Here is a 25,445-nt window from a genome sequence, read left to right on the forward strand (position 1 = left end):
CATAGAATATGGTTTACCAAAAAAAAAAACAACAAAAAACTCATGACATGGCTTCTGTTTCTCATTAAACAAGGGACTAATGGAATATATTGTCCTACTTCAAGGTTTTCTTTTCATTCTGTTCATATTTTATCTGCTAAGAAATCTTAAATGCCAATTAATGATACACTGAAATCTGATAGGAAAAATATCTCCATCAGTTCTTGTTATAATTCCTCTCAGTATTCTTTTCTCGTTTCCCTCCCTTTTGAATGTTAATATAGCTTCATCTGATAATATGAAGTAGCCCTTCATTTTGACCCTGTATGAAATCTATAAATAAATTTGAATAGTTGTTATATTTTTTTTATTTTTCACCTGTACCTTGTTTAAGGGATATTTGACTGTTAGTTCCTTCTTACTATTTGTCACAGTCACTGAGCTTGTTTTACATTTCTTAATAAGTTTAAGAATTGTAAATTAGTCTCCCTTTAATTTTTTTTCCTAATATAGATTTTATTTTTGTTTTCTGTTGCTTTGGTCAAATAACTTATTACCTCCCTTATTTTTGCGTGAATTTCTATTGTCAGTGTAATTGGAAAATGAGGTTCTTGCCAAAGATGGAATTGGAGCTTATGAAACAGAAATAGTTGCTTATCCTCCAAGGAATGGTGATCTGACTTGACAGGCAAAGGGAAGGGAAAATTGTTTTTATGTAGGTATATACAAAGCAAGAAACATAGACAAGAGCTGTAAATTAGGAAGAAGTGACTGTAAAAATGACCAGAGATGGGAGACAAAATCCAAGAAAGGATAAAAGTGATAAAATCCATGGGCCTAACTTGATCTATTTGTGTGTGTGCGACAAGCAAGATGAATGACATATCCTTGTGCAAGGTGGCAGATTTATCCTATGCTGGGATAATGTGTTGGGGAAAAGTCATGACTGGCATATGACTCAGGGAAGAAAGGGCACTAAATTTAGAAAAAATGAGAGAAATTCAAGGAGGGCTAATTAGATGTCACACTCATTTGAGAAAATCCAGAAATGAGAGTCTGGGGACATTTGGTGAGGATTAATAGAGATGGAAGCAATATTATCATTAGAGTGAAGAGAAATCCCCTGGAGAGAAAGAGGAAACTGGGAAGGCATTGAGTAAACTTGATGAGCTTGTCTGCCTAACAGGAATAGAGGGCTTCAGTTACCCAGAAAGCTAGTGGAGTGTTTTCCCTGTGCCAGAAAAATGAAGCACTAATACTTCACTGGTTTACATTGATTTCCTCTCTCTAAAGGGGGAAGAGCCAGACCATGAACTGATCTGGTTCTGATCACTCAGTTTTTTCTCATTCTCATAATAATGTAGGTAAAATAATCAAGAATATAGAAGACTCTGTGAGAAGAGGTATGGTATCTGTCTATGGTATCATACAAGCCTTAAAGGCTCCTATAGCAGTAGACTACCCCAGGGGGTGTATGAAGCTTGAAACAAATCCAAGTGAGAACCAATTGGCAAAACTGATAGTACATTCACTTGTTTCCTCTAGGAGATTCTATAGGTTAAAGGAGTATTTAAATTTGTGACTGATTGGCTGATCCCTAATAAGGAAAAACAGGGACATACAAGCCTTTTAGGGTTGTAGATAAGGATAAAATAACAAGTTGTTCCCATGATGAGTCTTGGTACCACTGTTGGAGAGAAAATAGTAGGTTCAATGGATTAGATCTTAACCAAGGGTGAGGATTTTCATTTAGAAGCATTTTGTTTCTTGTCTGTGCATTTGGTTGTTATAGCCTGCTACCTTTAGTACTATCCTTCATCTGTAAATCAGATTTTGTATTTACCCAGCCTTTTGTAGATTTTTTGGCAAAGGCAAAAGAAGTACAGTATGGCTTCCACAACCAATGATAGTATACTCTAACTAGAAAAGAATCCTGGAATAACATTAAACAAAGAAAAATTAAATGCTGAGTTTTGATCTGTAATAGAATTATATTCAATAGTTTAGAGAAAAGAAAGCTCCATGTGGGCTGGAAAAGTCTACATATTGTCTCAGTGAACATGAGGATTTCTCAGAGGGCCTAAGTCATTAATCCAACTTTATTTAGCGCATATGGGGGTGGCTGCCATAATTGTTCTAAGATTGAAAGTGGGTAGGTATTCCACTTTAGCAGTTTTTGTTTTTATAACATTGGCAAAATGGATATCATGGGTTTGGGATGGGGTAAATATAAATTGTCACTCTGGATCCTAGAGTAGCTTTTTATTAACCTCTTTGTCCACAGAAGTGATGATGATGATTATCTCTAACCTCACTCTTGACATTCTTAGTACTTTTGTATAACTATTATCATTTAATTCTAACATATTTTTCCTCTTCTCTCTTTTTCTACCAGGTGATGCCAGTCACAAGATTCCCATTTCAAACTTTCACTCAGGAGATGACTATGCAGTTGTGTTACAAAACCTTTATCGATTTATTTCTCCAAACCAAAGCAGCTGGCCACCTGTGTACTGCAAGGTAAGTGATAGGAGCAAGTCTCCTAGCACCTCTAAGACAATTTGACTGTGTACTATTGGTGTTTATTCAATTGTATTCATTCCAAATTATTTTCGATAGAGCTAGACATAAATGCCTTTTCTTGGAAAAGTCTGTAATCTTTGGGAAAAGTCTTAGAGCTGTTTTCTTTACTGTACCTTCTTAGAGTTCTTGCTTCCATGATTTCCAGGTCATCACTCCATTCTTACTGATCTTTGTAATATAATTGATTAGGTACCTTTTAGAGGCCTTACGTATATTGTCATACTTCAAAACATAACTGAGAAGGAATTTATGGTCTAGGTCCCAGCCTCTAAGTAAGACTATATTTCCACTGCACAAATCTCTGAATGAAAGGATGGTTTACCATTGCCATTATAGCCATTCTCTCATATTTATACCTTGTTTTACTCAAGTTTTTTATTGTTTTTTTTGTCTAATCTTCATCTCTAATGTTGTAATATAAACTGTTTCTCTGTCCATATTGCTATTTGGGTTGGAAAGAACTTTCAAAATTGTTTTGCAATTAAGGGGAAAGTATTTAAAAACCATAATTGGGGGATAAAGACAGTGGGATAGAAAATAATTTTTTTTTCTTCAGTCTGATGATAGGTACAGAGTTAACTGGTGCCTCAAGCACATGGCAAAGAAATTGGGTGAGGAAAAGTAAATTCTTATCAGCACATTTTTATGTTTCTTCTCTGGTCTATATTTTTTAAAGATCTAAAAATAATTCTTTTCTTGCTTTTCCTAATGAAAGAAACCAGACAAGAGCTAGAACTCCTCACTGTAGAGGACCTTGTGGTGGGAATCTACCAACAAAAGCTTCATAAGGAGCCGTCTAAAACCTGGGTACGGAGCCTACTGGATGTGTCCATGTGGGATTACTCTAGCAACACAAGGTATTGCCAGTAGAGTCTTCTGCTGCTTGACCCATTTGAAACAGTTGGATATAGATATGCATATGTAGCTTATGTGTTATTTTAGAAGGAAGTGATAACACCTTATTGGGTTCGTTCCTAGCTATAGCAGAAATGAGTAGAGGCAGGACAAAGAAGCCATTTATGATATGTATATCCTTAGAGAGATCTGAAAAGCAAACTACTTGCATTTAAAAATGGCCCCAGCTTCTCCTTCCATCTCAAGGCTTACTGTCTACCAGAGGTTTTGAGTCTGTTGTAAACATGCTATTTGACCTATCATAGCTATGTGCCATGGAGAGCAAAACTTCTCAGTAAAGATATACCTTCATTAAATATTTTTAAATGTTGAATTTTGGATAGTCATTTCCCTGGCCTTTGCCTGTTCCTGGCTTTTAATGGAAGTATGGAGTTGCCTTTGTGCTAAAGATTTCTGGGGAAACTGGAGTCAAGACACTCTTGTCATGAGCTTAGACATGGGAGCCTGGTATTACACATTTACCAACATGACAGAGACTTCAGTGTGGAATGTAAGTAGACTCATATTTTAGAACCAAGTCTTCTGACTATTTTATGATGTTAGGAAAATTATTTTGGCTTCTCTCAGTTTAGTAGTTTGTTATGGAAGTACAACTAAATAAGAAGACTGTGCTCTTAAACTTGATATGTTCTGAGCAGATATACTAGCATTAGCTACATTTACCAAAATTTTCAATACTTAACTGTCTTCAGAAAAAGTAGGTAGAGTTTGTTTATTGAAGTTGAGTTATAGGGGCAACTAGGTGGCTCAGTGGATTAAGAACCAGTCCTAGGGATGGGATATCCTGGGTTCAAATGTGGCCTCAGACACTTCTAGCTATGTGACCCTGGGTAAGTCACTTCACCCCCATTGCCTAGCTCTTAACCTCTCTTCTTCCTTGGAACCAATACAAAGTATTGATTCTAAGATAGAAGGTGAGGGTTAAAAAAAAGTTGTCAGATGAGACCAGAGAACATTTTATTACCTATTTAAGTTACCTTGCAGAAAATAGCAATTGAGGTATTTTTAAAACAAAATATTAATTTTTTTTTTACCAATCTGTCTCTCTTCTCATTGCTTCTTGCCATGGTTGCCCTGGAACTAGGTCACTTTATTAACAATTAAACTTTTCATTGTGATCCTGGAGTCTCTAGAATGAGCTCAAACTTTAGTACATTTCTCAGTAGAGGTTCCCCAAGTTTGTCCATCAGAGTAGCTAGCAATGGTGTGAGAGAAAAAAGTAGGAATGTCGGGTAGGGTAGCAAGGCACAGAGTTTATCTTCTCAATTTCCTTATAATCATAGAATTTGAATTAGATGGGATCTCAGAATACAATCCATACCTGAATAAGGATTCTTTCTGTCCCATACCTGCCAAGTGGCCTAATCTGGCCTTTGCTTGAGACCCTTCTGTAAAAGGGAAGAACTCATTATATCCTGGGGCGACGGCTCATTCTACCTTGGGAATAGCTATAATCGTTAGGATTTCTTTACATTTAATATGAATTGATCTTTTTTCAATTTTTACTTCTAGTTCTGCTTTTTTAGACTCAATATATAAATGAATATTTATTGAGCACTTTCTGCATGCCCTGTCACTGCTAGATGATGGGGATTCAGACAAAGAATGTGTGAAAATCCTTATTTTCGAGGAACTTCTGTTCTAACAAGCAGAAAAAGGTTGATCTCTACTATTTGATTGTATTTTAGATACTTGATAGAGCCTGTTTTATCATCTGAGTGTTCTAATCTTTCTCAGGTATGGAGCAAAGCTTTATACCCTGATATGCAAATCTGATCCCAGATTTTAAACTTCCTGTTTCCTTCCTTCCCAAATGACTCTCTTTCTGATATTTGACTTGACAATGACTTCAGATAGAAGATAGGAAATAGTTGAACTTTATGGTTTCTTTACAAGAAAAGATAAAATGCTCTTTTCCCTAGTATGTTACCTTAGGGTGCTATGGGAACCTGGGATGGCTCCTGCAAAATCATGCTAGAGAGGGAATTAGCAAATACTAATACATTCAAGTTCTAGTATTAATTGTGAAGTTGGAATCTTATATACAAAAGTTGCACTAGAATGTCATTTTTAGGTGTAGATTTTCATTTTAAAGTTACATTTCTTAAGTGCTAGTTGTATACCGAACAGTGTGCTCTGGGGAAGATACTGATTTTGGACAAGATGCAGTCCCAGATTTTAAAGAATTTGTTATCAAGGGATTAGGATTAGAGAGTTGTATTTTTTCCCCCCTTAAACCAGTGTTAATATGAGATTTGAGGGAAAAGGTCATTCCCTGAGAGAGTTCAGAGGAGGCTTCCTGGAAGCATTTGAATTGAACTGTAAGGAATCGGTTCGGTAGGCATCTACATTAGGTAGAGAGGGAATGTGTATTAGTGTACAGCTTGTGAGTGAAGGTTTAGAGAGAGGAGGGTTATGGATTGGTGGGGTCAGTGTTGTCCAGTTTGCCTGGACAATAAAGAACAATAAAGTGAGATAAGACCAGAAAGATGGTTCTGAGTTGTAGAGAGCCCTGAGTTCCAAGCAAAGGGATTCAAACTCTACAAAGTGGGAAGCAGCAGAAGGCCACTTGAAAGACCTTGAAGTAGTGCTGTGACTAGAAGCAGAAGAAACTTTTTTGGCAGTAGAATGAAGAAAGTATTGGAAGGGGAAGTGATTAGGCAGGAAATTTCTTAGGGTATTTTAAATAATCTAGCAGGCTTTGGGAGAGGGACTACTGAGTTAGGGGTGAATACAAGAGACATTGCAGGGATACAATTTCTAGGTTGCATTTAAGGTGGATAAGAAGTAAGAGAAGCAAAAATGACCCAAGATTATGAATATGTGAGCCTAGATAAGGGAAAAATCATTAAATTAGAAGAGTAGATTAAGGGGAAACAAGTGAGGGATTATGCAATTGGGCACAAAAGTCTAGAACTCAGAAGTGAGCACTAGAGATAAGGAGTCAGCTGCACAGAAGTGATGGAGCTCTTGGGCCAAGTGAGATTGAACACTCTCACTTATAAAGGCCAAAACAAGAAGAGGAGTTAGAATACCAGGAGATTTGGTTTTCAAAAGCCGAGTTAGAAAATGGTTGGAAATGATGTTGACATGTGGAGAAGTTAAACAGATGAACTTTGAGATAGGGCTTTTTGGATTTGCCAAGTTAGAGGCCATTTTGGCAACCCAAGATGGTGTGGTGAAAGCATGATGGCAAGGAGTTGAGAGAGTAAGGAAGTGGAAGCAGTGGAGCATATACAACTTTTCCACAAAGTTAAAAAATACTTTAAAAAGATGGTATGACAGTTAAGACTCAAAGGATTAAACATTGAAAGATTTCTAAGGTGATAGGATTAGTTGTAATTTACCCCCAGAAATGCAATTGTGACCTGGATATTTAATGACTGTGGAGTTAGGAGTTCTACATTCTGAACTGCGATCCATTATAATTCCTTTAGATTTGTAGGTTGCAAATGAAATGCTAAGAGGGGTAAGGATTCTTTGGAAGCATTACAAATCTGATAGATTTTTCCTTTGAGAAGATCTTTCATTCTTAGTTTGGTACACTAGTTGGTTTTTTTTGGGGGGGGGGTAGGTAGGTCTCCATTGGTTGGAGGTTTGACTAGATATCTGATCACCCTCCTGCACTGGTTTTTGACATCACAGAATTTGAATTTATAAGTCTTAAATTTTACTTCATCCCCAAGTCTTTATTTTTGGGAATGATGGTGATCAGTCTTCATCTTTAACTCTCCTTCCCCAAGACCAATCAGGTACCTTCTGAGTTCTACCTCTTCCAGCTGTCATCCAGTGCTGCCAGCCTCTGAGCATCTCCCCAAGTCTGGTCTTGATTCCCTAATCTGTCTCATTCACAGCTGCCAGGATGTTCTTCCTCAGTATGTTTCTGATGATGTTACTTTCCTGCTTAAACTTCAGTGATGACTCCCCATTGTCCATTTAGGAAGTGCCACCTGGCCTCACATTGAGCACCTCTCACATTAGGCTTCTCCAGCTTTCTCACTCCCATAAACCAGACTGGGCCACTCACTCATCAGTATCTGAACATGTACTCCATTTGCAATACCTTAGTCTCTCCTTCTGCCTGCCAAAATCATCTCGGTCCTCTAAGGTCCAGCTTCAAGTGCCTCCCCTTGGAGTTTCCCCTGATCATTCCTGCCAGAAGTAAACTGTTCCTCATCAGATCTTAGCTCCTATGCATCGTAACATAATAGGCTGCAAATTGTGCTGATTTCCATATGTGTGTCATTGGTTTCTGTGACCAAAGAATTCATCCCCAGGTAGACATGAGTCTCCAAACTTGGACTTTCCCTCAAAAGCAGAATGAGACATGCCAGTGTCTACACACCTTTCCTTACAGTTGGACTTGGCACAGATCAGTTAGCATTCAACATTGGGCTCTAGAAACCCAAGATTGCCTCCAAGCCATGATAATACAGCAGAGGATACGAAATAGAGGAGTTTGCACAACAAAGAAAAATGAAACATAATCCTTGGCCGGGCCCCTCTCTCTTCTTTGGGAGTCATGTCAGAACAAGAAGTGGGGTGCAAAGAGTGTGGACAATTTTACAGATTTCAAACATTAACTGTGGACACTTGAGTGCGTGTGGGGGTGTCCCTAAGGATATCCCTGACCAGCAGGGTCCCACAAGGGAAGGGGCTCACCTTTGTGATGGGACCCGAGGAGAGGTAGGAACCGAGAACCAGGGTGGAGAATGAAAGACAGGGACAAGTCAGTGGTTGGATAGGGCAGGCAATCCCTATGATACTCCCTTTGATAGGAAAGTATGAGTAGAAAGGAACAGGAGGTGGATGAGGAGATTAAGACAAGGAATGCAGGCCGAGATGGTTACAGCCTCGGGGAAGGAGAAGGTCTAGAGAGGAAGAGAGACAGAGTCATTGCTAGAGAAGATTGAAGATCCAAGAGAGATATTCATGGTCGACGCCTCTGTATTTATTGCCTTCCTCTGATTAGGGAAGTATTCTCAAACACCTAGTAACCACTTACAAAGCATGGACAATAAGGATTGGATGGTGGGGTTTTGGGCGTGTAGATTACAAACCCGGCTTTCTCAGTTTCCTGGCAAAGGAGGCTCCGATCTTGTTAATGAGCTTGCCCTAGGCAAGAGCCGCATGGCCATTTCAAGGTTACATTCACAAGCCTCATTGGTAAAACCTTGTGCTTGGAGGTACAGTAGCCATACAGTCATTTATGATTCATAGATGTGAATATGCTTGGGATGCTACAGTGTGAGAGCCTTGCCATTGTTAGTGGTTAGGGATACTTCGGAGGAACCAAATCTTATCAACTTGGCGTTTTTGCTATAAACTGGAAGACAAACTGAATGTGAAGGATGGTTCACAGGCTCTCTGGAAAGACAAAGGACTTCATGGAGCTGGTTTTATCACTGTCAGATATACAACAAGAAACAATGTTTTTAGGGGTGCTGGGTCATCTTATGTTGTAGTATTCATGTTAAGTATTTGCTGAAAATTCACCATGAGGATAATTCTAGCTTATTTACCTTTGACAATTACAGATGATGAGGTAAAAAAAAATTCACAAGGAATTCAATTACGGATTCCAATTTAAATGATGATGTACTTTATCCTGCATGATTTCAATGCAAAGTAAGAACATGGGAGCATAGCAAAAACATGTTGGAAAACATGATTTTCTATTTTGGGCCTTGGTTAATGCAGGAATTTGTTTTCCATGACTATATATGTATTTTAATTCTTGCCTTCTCAGAGAGAATGAAATAAAACAGAATTACTGAAGAGAAAAGAGTTCAACTTTTCCACCTGGGAAAAATTTCAGTAGATAAAAAATCCCAAACAGTGATATTTAGTTGGGTGGTCAACCCAGAGTGTCCATTAGGATATATAGCCCAGAATCTAGGCCCTAGATAGACACTGCTACTGAACAATGATCTGGGCCCAAGATTAAACAAGACTAGTTTGCATTTGGAAAATTGCATTGTGCTTTTAATGAGCCTGAGATTCTCCTTAAGACTGGCCCATATAGAAGTGTTCTCGTGAGACTGTACAGCTGCAAATTTCAGGTCCCTGACATCTGCCAAGAAGCAAGAGTGTCAGATTGCACAAAATGCAATAGTACCATATGCATGGTATGTGTGAACAGGTCACAGCATGCCAACAGTAAGGAATTGCACAGGAGAACTGGCCTAAAAGACATTGACAGCTAGAGCGGTGTTTAGAAAAAGTTATCCAGTCACTTAGGGAGAACACTGAATGACTGTTGGTATTCTGTCTTGAAGGCCCCCCAACACAGGTGGACCCCCCTGAGAGTGGGACATTGACAACACATAGGATAAAAAGGCCCATGATGTGACCTGAAACCACATCGGTGAGAACATAGATCCATTGATGCAAGCTCCCAGGAAATACATGGCCTTCCCCTTGAAACAGAGGCTTCTCTAGGGAAAGGCCCAGGTGTAAGGAGTCTTCTTCATCTGTGCATTCTCCTAACAGTACCCTGCACACAGTGGCAATTAATAGTCATTTGGTTTAACTCAAGCCAGTTTTAATTTTGGAATTAATTTTAAATTTGGAACTTGATGTTATAAACTGATTTTCATTACAAGTCTGTTTTCTAAAAGTGTTTTTAATTACCCTATATTGTGGAATTTCATGTTTCAAGTAAAAAATGAGAACTAGTTAATAGAGACACAGATAGCAGTGAGTTCCTCCTCCCAAGTCTTAAAAGAATGTGCAGCTTTATGGGAAGTTATTGAAAGCAAGATTTGCTTTTAGCATAAGGATTCATTTCAGGATAAAAAGGTAGGAAGTGAAATTTCTTTGGGATACGCTTGTTTTCATAAAGTCTACATTTGCCTAGGATTCAGTACAACAAACATGTCAATGGTTACTGTGTGTACAAGTGTCAGAGAGTTGGTAGTTTAATAGTGGCAATATGGCCTGTATGTAAATAACAGACACAAGTTAGAAGATGCCAAGTTCATAAGAAGTTAAACAGTCTCAGGGGAGAGTGGAGAGGCCATGGGAGAATTCCTTGGAGGGATGACAAGGAGGATGTTTAGGAAGAATTGTTGGGCAGGGGCAGCCCTCCTGGGGGGAGGTTAGAGACCAGGAAAAGTATGGAATCCTGTTTGTCTAGAGAGGGAAAGGTTATATGAAATCAGGCTGATAAGGAGATTCCTGCCAGTCTTGGGACTCAATATCTCTCACTCCAGAAGGGTTCATTTTTTAACTTACTAATCTCCTTTGAGATGTCTGAGTCTACACAGAAGAGGTGGGTCCTGTGCCATATCGGCTCCACATCTATGGAAAGGATTACACATCAGGACTCTGCTTTTTACCAGGCTTTATGTGTGGTCAATGATATAGATCTTTGTATAAAATTATATTGAAGAAGCAGTATTATCTATCAGGAATGACAGGGGAGTTAGACTGAGAGCTTTACACCTAGTCAATAATCCTTACAGTTAGTAATGACTGTCAGGTCTTTTGTAGCGTAGATCACCCTCCACCTTCCCACTGAAATCCTGCTCTTTCCTGTGTGACCAATCTTCTGGGATCTTCCCAGTCACACCTGCTAACCATAAGCAGGGCTGTTTGGGCCCTCTTCACTTCCTTGTATACTAATTCACATGGTGGTCCCATCAGCACCCAGGGATTTAATTTGCCCCTATGCTGATGATTTCCAAATCTACTTAACCAGCCCTAACTAAACGTCTGCTGACCTCCAGACTTGAATTTCCTGCTGCCTGTAGACATCTCCAACTGGATATTCTGAGGACAGCTTAAACTCAGCTGTTCTAAACTGAACTCATTATAGTGTTCTCATAGCAACATAGACTTGCACATAGGCAGAGAAGGAAGATGGTTTGATTTAAGAAATTCTGTATTTTGTTAAAAATGGAAAGACCTCCATGATTTTATATAGGTAGCAAAAGCATTTCTTTTTCAGTTAGACACCAATAAGAAGCATTGTAAATAGACTGTATAAGAGAAATACTGCTGTTGGACAAGTGGACTTAAAACTTCCTTTTCTCATACAGGTGCAAGTGGCATGAAAAAAACGATATTCTGTTTTGTGCATTGGCCGTCTGCAAGAAGATTGCGTAAGTACAGGGTTGGGGAGGGGTTGTTCTGGGAGAGCTTGTATACTGAGTTTTAGGTCATTTCTTGGGCTGCCTCTTACTAGTGTTCTAGGTGAGTTATTCAGCCTTCCCCTGGCCCTTCACCAGCCCCGAGGGCTGCATTTTGCTTCAGCTGCTCATTGGCTACTTTCATTCCCTTTTCTTCAGACCTTTCCCTTGCCTTCCCCAGGCCCTGGCCTCCCTGCCAAATGTGCTGGAAAGCCTGCAGTTTACTACAGCTTGTTTGGTGTGGGAGGACTAAGAGAGTCAAGATCTTGTTTGAAAAGGCTATTTGGGGAATTTTTAAGTTATTTTACAAATCTGTCCTCAAATTTCTAGGTAATTTGATGTGAACAGGTTCCTTTGCAGATAGAGGTCATGTGGTGCCTTGTGTCATCTTGAAGGATGGAAAGCATTTTCTTGTAGCTTTTTGAGGGAACTTTGAGACCTTCTGTCAGCAGTTTATTGGGATCACCAGGGTGTGTTGAACCTCATGAGCTTGTCCTCCTCCTTGTTGGGTAGTTTTGATGATGCTCCTGCCTGTGAGCAGCATCCACCTTCTTTGCCTTGCCCTACTTGTCTGCTTACTGAGCTGTTGACCCAAGAAGTCTCCATAAATTTTGCTTCAAATCCCAGGGTAGGTCTTTACATGTTATGCTGTTTTATCAACTTATTAAATATTTTATTCCTGGAAAATTTTTTAAAAATTTAAGTTACCTGACAATCATTTTAAACCGTCCTTACATGTTACACCTGAATCAGCTTTTCATTGTAAAGGCTAACCCACCCCCACTGTTGCAGATCTTTGTGTATGTAACACAGTGGTGTCTAAGCCCCAGGTGGCTGTCTTCACATTGCTACAGGCAATAAAAGACCAGCATTACAGAAGAATTTAGACATCACCTTGGAGTTTATTCTAACAGTCCAACATGTGTAAAATGTTGATAGATAAACATTCAGATTTCTTAATAAGATCCCTGCCCTCTGATACTGCTTTTTGATACTATTCTCTACTAGAAATTACTAAACATTTACCTTTAGTAGGAATATTCAGCCAGGCATGAAGGTACATGCCTGCAATCCCTGCTGCCAGGAAGGTTGAGGCTGGTAGATCTCTTGAGTTCTGGGCTTCAGTGATGGAGGCATTTGGTGTCCACACTTAAGTAATGAACCCCTGGACACTGGGGCCAACAGGCTAACTAAAGAGGATCAAGACAGCCTCAGGTGAAGAGGAAGCAAGTCAAAGCTTTTGGGTCAGTGGTAGATTGGGCCCCTGAATGGCCTCTGTGCATCTAGCCTAATTGAGACAGAGAAACCTGGTCTAAAACAGGCAGCCTGTCAAATTCTTCTCTTTTAATAGAGTCCAGCATAAAACAGACACTTCTTTATGATGAAGAGAATAATTATAACATAAGTTGGAAATCACTTCATAGTTACCAAAGTCCTACCCTAGAGGAATCTTCTCTGTTTCATCCCAACAGGTGTTTGTCCAACTTTTTTCTTTTTTCTTTTTTCTTTCTTTTTTTTTTGTGGACGATCTCAGTGATGGGTTTCTGAAAGGCAGCCTTAATTTATTAGGAATTTATTGTATATTATCTATATATTGAGCTAAAATCTTTCTGATTTTAACACTGTACATGCTTTATGTTCTATGGGATTAACAAAAATTAGCCTAATTCCTATTTAACATAATGATATTTGAAGGCTGCATAACACTTCTCACTGTTCCATTGCCTCATTCTCTGCTGAAGATCTCTAGTCATATTTCACTAAAACAATTGAGCCTCTTCTCCCTTTCTCAGCTCACATTATTCAGACAGCTTTCCTTCTTTCACCCCAGCCTCTAAATGAGAAGTAGCTCTTTTTCTTGCCAGGCAAACCTCCCTACAAACCCTTAGTCACATCTATTCTTGTCTTCTACCATGGTGTGGATCCCCATCACCTAGACTGTGGTAGTAGCTTTCTGGGGAGTTCCGGTCTCAAATCTCTCCCCATCCCAATCTATCCAGGTCTGAGCATGTCACGTTCCTTCTCAATTAACTCCTTTGACTTCTTGTTACCTCTAAGATAAAATGGGAAATATTTTCTTTGACGTTTAAGGCCTTTCACTATCTGCCTTCTTTACCTCTCCAATTTTCTCATACTTCAGTCAAGCCATACTGACTTGCTTACTGAGCTTTTTACCCATGACACTGTTTAACCCTTAACCTGGAATCTTCTGAAATTACATCCCCTTAGCTCTCTGTATCTCTTATGTGTTCATAGTTATATGCACATTGGCTTACCGTTAGAATGGGAGCTCCCTAAAATCAAGGACGTTATAAGCTCTTAACAGAGGCTGATTGTTTGCCTTCTCTCTCCTGAGCCTTTTTTCTATAGTCCTTAGTCATGTCATTAATCTTCTTGAGACATATTCTAACTTGTCATTCTTTCCTAATGAATATTTTGTAAGAGATTGTGCCACTATGTTTATTGTATTCCTCTGGTGTATCAGTCTGATAACCTCAAAAAATGAAATCGGATTGGTCTGACATGACTAGTTCTTGAAGAAACTCTTTTCTGTCTTAGGAAAGTGGAGGCTATGAAAAAGGTCACAAGTGTCATGGATTTAGAGTTAGAAAGAACCTCTGGAGAGGTTAGAAAAGACTTTAGAATTCAAGGCTAGCTAGTCCAACCTCTTTTTTTTTTTTTGAAAATTTTATTTAATGTCAATTTAGAACATTTTTCCTTGGTTACAAGAATCATATTCTTTCCCTCCCCTGTCCCCACCCCCTCTTGTAGCCAACGCTCAATTCCACTGGGTTTTACATGTGTCCTTGCTCAAAATATATTTCCATATTATTATTTTTTTAAAACCCTCACCTTCTGTCTTGGAGTCAGTATTGTATATTGGCTCCAAGGCAGAAGAGTGGTAAGGGCTAGGCAGTGGGGGACAAGTGACTTGCCCAGGGTCACACAGCTGGGAAGTGTCTGAGGCCAGATTTGAACCCAGTCTCTAGGCCTGGCTCTCAATCCACTGAGCCACCCAGCTGCCCCCCATATTTCCATATTATTGATGTTTGCATTAGGGTGATCATTTAGAGTCTATATCTTCAATCATATCCCCATTGAACCATGTGATCAGGCAGTTGTTTTTCTTCGGTGTTTCTACTCCCACAGTGTTTCCTCTGGATGTGGACAGTGGTTTTTCTCATAGATTCCTCCAAGTTGTTCAGGATCACTGCATTGCCACTAATGGAGAAGTCCATCACCTTCGATTGTACCACAGTGTATCAGTCTCTGTGTACAATGATCTTCTGGTTCTGCTCCTCTCGCTCTGCATCACTTCCTGGAGGTTGTTCCAGTCTCCATGGAATTCCTCCACTTTATTATTCCTTTGAGCACAATAGTATTCCATCACCAACATATACCACAGTTTGTTCAGCCATTCCCCAATTGATGGGCATCCCCTCATTTTTCAATTTTTTTGCCACCACAAAGAGCGCAGCTATGAATAGTCTCATACAAGTCTTTTTCCTTATTATCTCTTTGGGGTACAAACCCAGCAGGGCTATGGCTGGATCAAAGGACAGACAGTCTTTTAGCACCCTTTGGGCATAGTTTCAAATTGCCCTCCAGAATGGTTGAATAAATTCACAACTCCACCAGCAATACATTAATGTTCCAACTTTGCCACATCTCATCCAATATTAATTACTTTCCTTTGCTGTCATGTTAGCCAATCTACTAGGTGTGAAGTGGTACCTCAGAGTTGTTTTGATTTGCATTTCTCTGATTATAAGAGATTTAGAACACTTTTCCATGTGCTTATTAATAGATTTGATTTCTTTATCTGAAAATTGCTTATTCATGTCCCTTGCCCATTTATCAATTGGGGAATGGCTTGATATTTTTGTCCAATTGATTTAGCTCTTTGTAAATTTGAGTAATTAGACCTTTGTCAAAGGTTTTTGTTATGAAGTTTTTTCCCAGTTGTTGCTTTCTTTCTAATTTTGGTTGCATTGGTTTTGTGTGTACAAAACCTTTTTAATTTAATGTAATCAAAATTATTTATTTTACATTTTGTAATTTTTTCTAATTCTTTCTTGGTCGTAAAATCTTTCCTTTCCCAAAGATCTGACAAGTATACTGTTCTGTGTTCACCTAATTGATTTATAGTTTCCTTCTTTATATTCAAGTCATTCACCCATTCTGAGTTTATCTTGGTGTTGAGTGTGTGATGTTGATCCAAGCCCAATCTCTTCCATACTGTCTTCCAATTTTCCCAGCAGTTTTTGTCAAATAGTGGATTTTGTTTTTTCTAAAGATGAAGAAACTAAGGTCCATGGAGATTAAAAGGTTTGACCAAGGTCACAGGTAATTCATCAAATGGCAAGATTTGGACTCCAAAGTCCATGCTCTTTCGAACATCCTAGGATTTTCAGGAATCAAAGTTAATTTCATTAGTTTATATTTTTGGAGAATCCATTCATTTTTCAAAAATCAGGGTCAAATCAAAAGTTTTTCAAAAATTGTTATGGAATGACCCCAAAATAAGGGTCATTCTATAACAATTCTTCTGTTTGACTTACATTTCCAAAGGTTGGTAGATTGTAGCTTATCGCTTATCAAATATATCTATCAATTTTGTTTTTGTATTTTTTTTCCTGGCATCTTGGTGTGATTTATGTAGGTTTAGTGACCTGGACTCATTGATGGCAGCTAAGTGGCTCTCTAAGCTCATCTTTTATTGGGTTTCAATTCCCTGCTGATTATTTTTGAACTAACCTTTCCAGTTTGAAGATTTTCCTTATTAAAAAAAAAAGAAAATTCTGCCTTACTGTCTTGTTTTTATTCATTTTCCTCTCCACCCTGGTAGTGATCCTGTTCCTTCCTGAGCTCTACATTTGCAAATCCTCAGCTAGTTCTGACTTTAGTGTTCTTAACAGGACCATTCCATTCTTTTTTTTTTTTTTTGTATTTAACCTGTTACTTCTCTTCCTATATTTATGGTGTCTTTTAAAAGACTAAGTCAGAGAGTTCCCATTGCCTCTAGGTGGTTTCTTTCTCTTCATCATCAGAATCCTTTGTATTTTTTGTTGTCACAACTTGGTGCTTTTGTATTTCCCCCATCTTGGGCCAATTTTCCTCTTGTAATTTTAGTCCATAGGATACATGTCTCCTTTTTCTGGATTCCTTAAAGTCTTTTCTCCTGTAAGTATAGAGTGTTTGTACCCAGGTTTCTTCTATTTTTATCTCAGATATTTTCAAAGAGAATTAAATTTGTTAGAGAATGTTATAAATGGTGACTTTCTAATTTCTGATTTTTTTCTCTTAAAGATATTGCATCAGTAATTCTTTAGGTACTCTTTTTGGAATTCCACTCACAGAAGCTCATGTACCACTCCAAGATTATGAAGCCAGTAACAGTGTAAATCCCAAAATGGTGGTGCTAGATGCAGGGCGTTTCCAGGTAAATGTGTTATTGAGTTAATAGAGAAGAATCAAAATAGTCTGAAAAACAGTTAACTTTCCAGAGCTGACTGCTCCAAGGTACTAGCTAGATAGAATCTGCCAATTCAATTTGACTAACTCTCTCCCTTCTCAAATATTTTTATTCACAGTGTCATAGAACTTTACCTTTTAGAGTCTATAGATCTTTTTTGTAGACTTTTCCAACACTCACTCCTTCTTTTAATCTAGTTTTTGAAATAAAAACATACTTCCAGTTAAATTTTCCTTTTTTCAGAAAGGATCTAGGGCCCATGTCATTCTATGAAGAGGAACTTGAGACTATTGCAAAGTTCTAGCCTAAGCAGAGGGGTCCTGCTGGGATACAGGGTGAACTGAATTTAAAGTCAATAAATGAAAGTAGTTTGAAACCTGAAATGTTTTAGCATTTACACAAGCTAGATTTGCTAATGAGCTGCTTATAGGTAAAAGTTGGATACTGTAAAAAAAAGATCTAGGATGTTGAAGAATTTCAGAGATTTTTGCCCAGTACCCTGGTACTATCATGAATAGACAGAATGTCATTGAGTAATTAATAAAAGAATTTTCAAGCTACTTCCACCCCTCACCAAAAACAAAGCAATGATCTTGTTCTTCTGTCTTACAGAAACTAAGAGTTGATAGTCCTCCTTTTTCAAACTCTTCCCTTCAGGAACAAAGATCCAATACATCTACTTGTAAGTATTCTCCATTTTGTAGGGGAAATGTTGGTGATGAGGTTATATGTATGCCTCTGGTTGGCTAAATCTTAAGTTGTGAGAAGTCTGAATAAATTGGACTATCTCAGAATCTACAGTATGTCCTTAGTATGGAAAGGTTGTTTTTTTTTTTTAGTAAATTAGAGACTGTCTATTCATATTAATTTTTTTTCACTTTCCCAAATGTCTAATTTGTGTTTCTCTAGAACACTAGGCAGTTTGGATATAGAACCCCCAGACCTACTCTCTCCTGAGCTTCAGTCCTACTACACCAGTTTCCTGTTGGACATTTCCAGCTACATGTCCCTTAGCCCTCTCAAATGCAACATGTCTCAAACAGAACTAATCTTATTCTTTCCCTTCCCCATAAAACTCCATCCTTGATCCTAACTTCCCTATTTCTACTGAGGATATCACCATCATTCCTGGCTCATACAGGTTTGCAACATAAATTATCCTCAACTTTTCACTCTCCCTCTCCCTACAAAGTACAGTTAATAAACAAGTATTTTTGGCAACATCTCTCATCTGTCCCCTTCTCTCCACTTATATGGCCTCTCATTTGGTCTCTCCTCTTGAGAAGCCATTCTCCCTACAGCTGTCAACGCAATATTATTAAAACACAGGGCTAACCATGTCATTATATCTAGCATAGGAACATAAACTGTTAGACATTTAAAGCTCTTCGCGGTTGGGCTCTATTCTACTTTTCTAAAATTATAACCCTTTTCTCCCTTTATGAACTCTGCGATTCAGCCAAACTGCACCCATCTCCTGTCCTTCAATTCCTTTGTTCCATCTCCCATTCATGGAATTAATTCTCCTCTCCTGACTCTTAGAATTTTTAGCTTTCTTCAGAACTCAGCTCAGCCACTACCTCCTTGAAACCTTTTCTTAAGCCATTTTTATTCCTAGGATTAGTAGATATTTGTTGGATTGCTGGCAAGACCTTTACAAGGACCTGGACAGGAAGTTCACTGAGAGCCTTGATTTCCTTTGACAGCCACAATTGTGATGTAATAATGATAACCTTCTATTTCAGAGACCAACTTAACCTTTTTCTCACCAGAACTTAGAAATATCAACACATCACCTAACCATTGAATTTCAGGTAGCACTAAAAAACCTCAGTCAGAATCTGATCATGAAATAATAGTTCCTGGCAAATTAAAGTTTTTGACCACCTTTATGTCCCAAGATTAGAGTTGCTATTTAACTCAAGAAGACCATGAGACATGGGAATCTTCTCCTTTGACCACTTTCATTTTGTGGCCAGCTCCAGAGGCTACTCAGTTCACCTTCACCATTTTCAGTTGCTACAGGGGGGGGTAAAAGGCAGTTAATCAGTTGAGAAATCCTTTTCTAGTTTGAGAATAGAGCTGTTTAATTTCTTTTCTTTATGTTTTCATCCCCCAGGTGACTATCCATCTGGGGTGAAAACAACTGGCAAAACAAGCAATGTTCGGGGAAGAGGCATCACCCGTCTGCTGGAGAGCATATCCAATTCCTCCAGCAACTTCCAGAAACTCCCAAATTGTGAGACTCCACTCTCTCCTTATGTGCCCCAAAAGGATGAGTGCAAATCTTTCTCCTCCTTATCCTAAAAATGGGACCTTTTTTTCAGTTTCTGCAAGAAGCAGCAGGCCCTAAGCCCCTTCCATAATCAGTACTCTTGAGCAAACAAATCTTCCCATTGATTTTTCCTCCCACTGGAGAAACTTTAATTTGGAAAGAAATCCTGTTCATAAATTAAAGCTTGTTTGTAGTTTGGGAAGGAATTGGCAGCTTTGTTTGTTTTATTATTATTATTACTAGAGCATTTTGTTTTTCTGAATGTATAGTGTGAATAGTATTAAAGTTTGAAGTGGCCTATAAAAACAAATGCCCACACAAGCCAGGCCCAATGGTTTAAGAAGAAAGGAGGTAGACTTGGGGGCAACTTTATAAGCATGCTTTTGCCTGTACTGCTAGAATAAATAGATGCCTATCTCTTCTCCTGGACGGGAAAACAGTGTTCATGTTCTCCTTTTGCCCTTTATGATGTGCGAAGCCTTATCACTCAAATTCTTGGGCATCCACTTCTCTTTGCCCTGATCCATAGAAGGTCCGAAGCAGAGGAAATGCTGGTGCTCTGAATACACAGCATTCAGAGCTTTCAGATGCAACTTTGGCATTGCAGGAAGGGTTTATTATTAGAATGGAACATTTTGTTCATAGAGAAACTAAGATTTTTATGCCTTTTGAAGTTGTCTTCTGAAAATAGCATCCTTTCTGCACATATTCCCACCTTATTTTTCCTGAGCCCATGGCCCAGCAGTTGGGGGGTTTCTGCCTCAGCTCAAGGGGCTGGTAAGAAGCACGGTTAGTTCAGACGAGAACCAAGGCTGCACAGTGTTAACTCCAGTTACGCTTTGCTATATGGTGTGGAACATGGATTGATCAGAAAGGAATACTCAAGACCAAATTCCGAAAGACCCTGTAACATGAATTCACTCCTGAGGATCAAAATGTCATGAAAACGGAGGAAATTGTCTTCCTCCTGTCTGTAGTCAGTGCCTTATGGAAAGGCCTATGGACAGTGCTGCTTGCAGCCATTTCCTAGTGGTTAGACCTTCAGGAGGCTAGAAGTTAGGTGTGCTGGATGTTCAGTTGTTCCGAGCATCCCCTTACTGCTCACTGCTCCAAAGGATGATGGACGAATGACGGAAAAACATTCAGTAAACTCTGATTGGATGCGAGTGCTGAGCTAAGGGCATTGATGGGGATACTAATAGAAAAACAGGCCTCTACCAAGAGAGGGAGGCAACACACAGAGGAAGCTTCAGCTGCAAAGGCCCAGTGGTCCTTGGGGTGCAGCGGCAGAGAGGATGGTCATACATCTTTGGTGTTATTTCCATTGTCAAAACCCTATCTATTTCTGATGTATAACCATGTAAGCCATTTAATGTGTGAAGTCCAGGGAAAGCATCTTTCAACACACTCCTAATATTTCCATTTAGTGAAATATAGAGTTCCTGTGGGAAGACACTATTCTTAAAGTATCAGGAAAATGCATCTTTTAAAATGTAGGTTAAAGTTAAATTGTAGGTTAAAATATTCTAATCAGTTTTATCTAAAAGTTAATGTTAGCTGCATGATTTGAAATGGAATTCCTAGTACAAACAGGAGTATAAAACACACCTTACTCTTATTTGACATATCTTTAGAAATGACTAGAGCAAAATAAAAAATATAGATATTAGTAAAGAGTAGACAAAATTGTCCATATTTGCAGGTGACATGGTGGTTTACCATGAGAAACCTCAGAATCAGCAAAGAATTAACAATATCATCTATAAAGTAAGATACAAGAGCCTCAAAAATCACCAGCACTTCTCTATAGTACTAAAAGTTATTGTTAAGGAGCAAAAGTCTCCAGGTAATTAAACATGGGAAAGGTTCTGTGCCAAAACTTAATGTTCTTTACTTCGTGAGTGATATCTCAGAGCTGTATATTTTTTATATATAATTAATTCAAAACAACTTGCCTTCAATTTCTTTACCAATAAGCAAATAATAGAGTCTCACCTTGACCTTTTTTACACCTCTCCAACCTCTTTCTTAGTGGTAGGTACACTGACACCATCAAGGGGGGACAGCCCCTGTCCTGACCCTGGGGATTGTCCCCCTTCTCCATAGCCTCTGAGGGAATTATTATAGTACATGCTGCACAAATACAATAATTGATGATGGTTACAGTAAGCCAGATGCATCCAAATAGGTCAAATTATGTTGTTTTACTCTGCTCAAAATGGGTAGGGCAGTATGTAATTTCCATCAAAATAAAACTCATTTTGGTGCTTATTTTATGTGTAGCTCCTTATTTCCTTGATGGTTCTGAATAAACAAGTTCATTGTTTAAGTAAAATATGAAAGACCTTATGCTAAAATGAAAGTGAGTCTTGTAGTCTTTTTTTTTTTAAACCAACTTCCTGTGATTAAGGTTGGAATTACATTGTGGTGTCTGGCTTATTTTTTAGGAATTTCTATTAAACTGGACCATTTAGTAGAACACACATAAAATCTTAGTGGATACTCTGTGTCATACACACACATTTCTTGTTTGCCCACGATTCTATGATACGTAGATGCAATACGGTTGTGTCGTGGATACAGTGCTGGGTTTGAACCCAAGAACGTCTGTGTTCTAACCTGACTTGATGCTTGGTATCGGTTTGATCCCAAGTGAGTCACTTCCCATTTGGATACCTCAGGATTTATCCCTGCCTCCCTGGTCAGTGGGGGTGATTGCGGTAATTGACGCTTAATATGGCACTCATCTACGGCATTGGGGAAGAAAGTTCTTTCAACGAAATGACGAGTCTGTTGCGCGTCAGCATAGCCTGTGTACCATACTAACAGCTTGTATTTCTATTGAGTTTTAAGGCTTAACATGTTCTATCACTCAAGCCTCTCAACCCTATGAGGTGGGTGCTGTTACTACCCCCATTTTACAGGTGAGGGAGCTGAGGATAATGGGTGACGTGACTTGTGGCAGTCAAAGTTAGGGATTTCTAATCACTGGATTCAAACACGGGACCTCCTGATTCCAAATTCAGCTTTCTGTCATCCATGTTCCACCTTATCCCTGTCTGACAGTAGAAAACTGACAAGCATTTCATAAAAGAAAGTAGAGACCTGCTCACTTGACCTTGGTGAGGTACGCGATAGCAGGATGATTGTTCCCCTTTTACAGATGAGGCACCTGCTGCTTGGGGAGGTCACCTCTTATAAGCGGTGAGTCTAAAGCACATAATCGGGTCACCGTCCGGCTTCCCATCCAGGACTTTTTCTGCCAGACCACCGCTAGCATTTATACGGGGCGAGTCTTATCTCGAGACAGCGTGTCCTCATGGAAAGAGCCCTCGGTGTCTAAGCAGAAGACCTGGTTTCAAAGACTGGGTTTTCTTGAGAACAAGTTGTGATTAGGAACAGATGACATCCCCTCTCGGAGCCTGTTTCATCATCTGTCAGAAGAGGGGTTTGGATTTGATAACCACAACCGGTTCTTGGCTCTCAAACCCAGGAGCGTTTCTCTTCTCTACATATGATGTGGCCAGCCTTCCTCCATCTCCCTTACTGGCCCATTATTCAGTGGTGCCTGCCACATCTCTTCAGTCCCCTCTGGCATCACATGTCCTACTTCAATGTCTCAAAATACCCAAGACAACTTCTTTAATGTTTTATTTTCAGTCCTCAAAAAAACCATTTTCTCTCCCATCTTCCACCCTCTATTGGCAGAAAATAAAAATAAAATCCTTATAACAAATATGCATAAAGTAAAGCTAACTTGTGCATTGGCAATGTCTAAAAAATGTTTGAATCTCCACTCTTGAGTCCATCTCTTTGAGGATGTTTGGGTACCATGAGTACTCTGGAGTCAGTTGGTTATTACACCGATCAGAGTTCTTAAATCTTTCAAGATTAAAAAAAATATTGTAACTATATCAATTGTCCTGGTTCTATTCAGTTTATTCTGGCAGTTCCTACAAATCTTCCCAGGTTTCTCAAAACTCACCTTTATCTTGTCTTATAGCACAATATTGCATTACATTTACATTACATCAACAAGCATTAAATTCTCGCTTAACATTGGAAGGGCATCCCCTTTAAGATCTCATTCTTTTCCACAAAAAGGAACTGCTATAAGTATTTTTTGTATATATGGACTCTTTCTTTGATCTTTTTAGCATATGGGCCTCATAGTGTTATCAAAGAGAAGGCTTTGGGGTTATAGTACTTAATTGCTTTTCAGAATGACTAGATTGATTCATAGGTCCCCAGCAGTGTATTAATTTACGTCTTTCCCACAGCTCCTCTAACAATAATCATTCTACTTTTTTGTCACTTTTGACAACCAGCTGGTGAAAACATCAGAATTCCTTTAATTTGCATTTCTCTCAATATTAATGGTTTGGAGCATTTTAAATAGGACTATTGGCATTGAATTTCATCCTTTAAAACTGCTTATTCATATTCTTAGTTTTTATTCTCACATGAACATTTGAATCAGTTTCTGGAAGTGAGACCTTTATGAGAGAAATTTGCTACAAAGATATTTCAGTTACCACCATCTCTTCTAAATTCAGCTGCAATGATTTTGTTTATCCACTTTTTTGAAAGGAAAAGTTATTTAATAAAATCCATTTTATCTTTTGCAACCCTCCATCCCTTGTTTTTTCATGAACTCTTCCCCATCAAATCTGAAAGGTTAAGTTTTCCCCTTGTTTTTCTATTTGCTTATAAAATCACAGTTTGTGTCTAAAATGTGGACATTTGGAGAGACATTTGGAACTTGGTAGGTGGTGTGAGATATTGATCTATACGTATATTCTGCCAGACTGCTTTCCAGTTTTTCCAGCATTTTTTTGGTCAAACAGCAAGTTCTTATCCTGATACCCTGGGGTGTTATGTTTATCAAGCATTAAGACTACTACTGTGCTTCTGTATCTAAGTATATATTTGATACCTAATCTGTGGCACTTAATGATTCTGTTTCTTAAGCAGCCCCAAGTCATTTTGACATTTATTTCTTTGTTGTAGAGATGTGAGGTCTGCTACTGCTAGGTCCAGTTTCTTCCCACCTTTTTAAAAGGATTTCCCTTGAAATTCTTGACCTTTTGTCACTGATGAATTTTGTTTATTATTTTTTCTCACATGATAAAGAAATTCTTTGGTAGTTTACTTGGTATGACACTGAATAAGTAAACTTAATATCATTGATTTTATTTTATTGGCTTGTGCCTACATGTGAGCAATTAATATTTTTTCCATTCACTTAGATTTGTATTCCTGTAAAGAGCATTTTGTATTCACTTGTGAATAATTAATACATTTTGATGTTATTTTTGGTGAATTTTTTTTCTATTTTTTTCTAGGTTTTGTTGGTAATATGTAGTAATCCAAAGAATTTATATGGACTCATTTTATGTTCTGCAATCTAAATAATGTGATTCTTGTGATTAATTTTTAGTTGAATCTTGGGAATTCTCTAGGTAAATCATCCTGCAAAAAGATGATTATTTTGTTTTTTCTTTTCCTGTGTTTACTCCGTCAATTTCTATCTTTTTTGTTCTATTCCTATAGCTAACATTTTGAGTATTCTATCAAATATCTATGTTGATAATGGACATCTTTGCCTTATCCCTGAACTTTTTGAACAAGCCTATATCACATGTAATTTGGACCTTAGTTTTAAATAGAGACTATTTATTGTGTTAAGGAAATAACTGGTTATTCCTTTATTTTTTAGTGTTTTCAAAGTAAAAATGGATGTTGTATGTAAGTTTTTCTGCATCTCTTGGTAAAAAGCATATGATTTTTATTGTTATTAGTATAGTAGTTATGTCAATCTCCTAATGTTGAATCAACTTCTAAAGAAGTTCCTGATTATAAACCCAGCCTGGTCCATAGTATATAATCTTTGTGTTATTTTTTTGTCTCCCTGATAGTATTTTATTTTAAATGTTTACATTGTTACAGATACTCGCTTATAGTTTCTTTTCTCTGTTTTTATTCTTCCTGGTTTCAGAATCAAGATCATATTTATGTCATAGAAGTAATTTGGTAGGATCCTTTATTTTCCTTCTTTTTTTTCAAATCTTCGATGAAGGGTTCT

At 38.3% G+C, this 25,445-nt stretch overlaps 1 protein-coding gene across 7 annotated transcripts in view; it reads left to right on the forward strand.

The window, feature by feature from the left end:
• Positions 1-19,797, forward strand: part of MAEL (maelstrom spermatogenic transposon silencer) — an 82,853-nt gene extending 63,056 nt beyond the window's left edge. For all 7 annotated transcript variants that reach the window (XM_007480694.3, XM_007480696.3, XM_007480698.2 and 4 more), the window contains 7 exons: positions 2,375-2,499; positions 3,119-3,173; positions 3,278-3,419; positions 11,520-11,582; positions 16,920-17,052; positions 17,698-17,767; positions 19,205-19,797. In XM_007480694.3, the coding sequence (XP_007480756.2) occupies positions 2,375-2,499; positions 3,119-3,173; positions 3,278-3,419; positions 11,520-11,582; positions 16,920-17,052; positions 17,698-17,767; positions 19,205-19,392 (776 nt within the window). In that variant the 3' untranslated portion in view covers positions 19,393-19,797. The remainder of the gene's footprint in view (positions 1-2,374; positions 2,500-3,118; positions 3,174-3,277; positions 3,420-11,519; positions 11,583-16,919; positions 17,053-17,697; positions 17,768-19,204) is intronic.
• Positions 19,798-25,445: the final 5,648 nt, after the last annotated feature.

Source organism: Monodelphis domestica, chromosome 2 (assembly GCF_027887165.1).
Source record: "Monodelphis domestica isolate mMonDom1 chromosome 2, mMonDom1.pri, whole genome shotgun sequence".
Lineage (NCBI taxonomy): Eukaryota > Metazoa > Chordata > Mammalia > Didelphimorphia > Didelphidae > Monodelphis > Monodelphis domestica.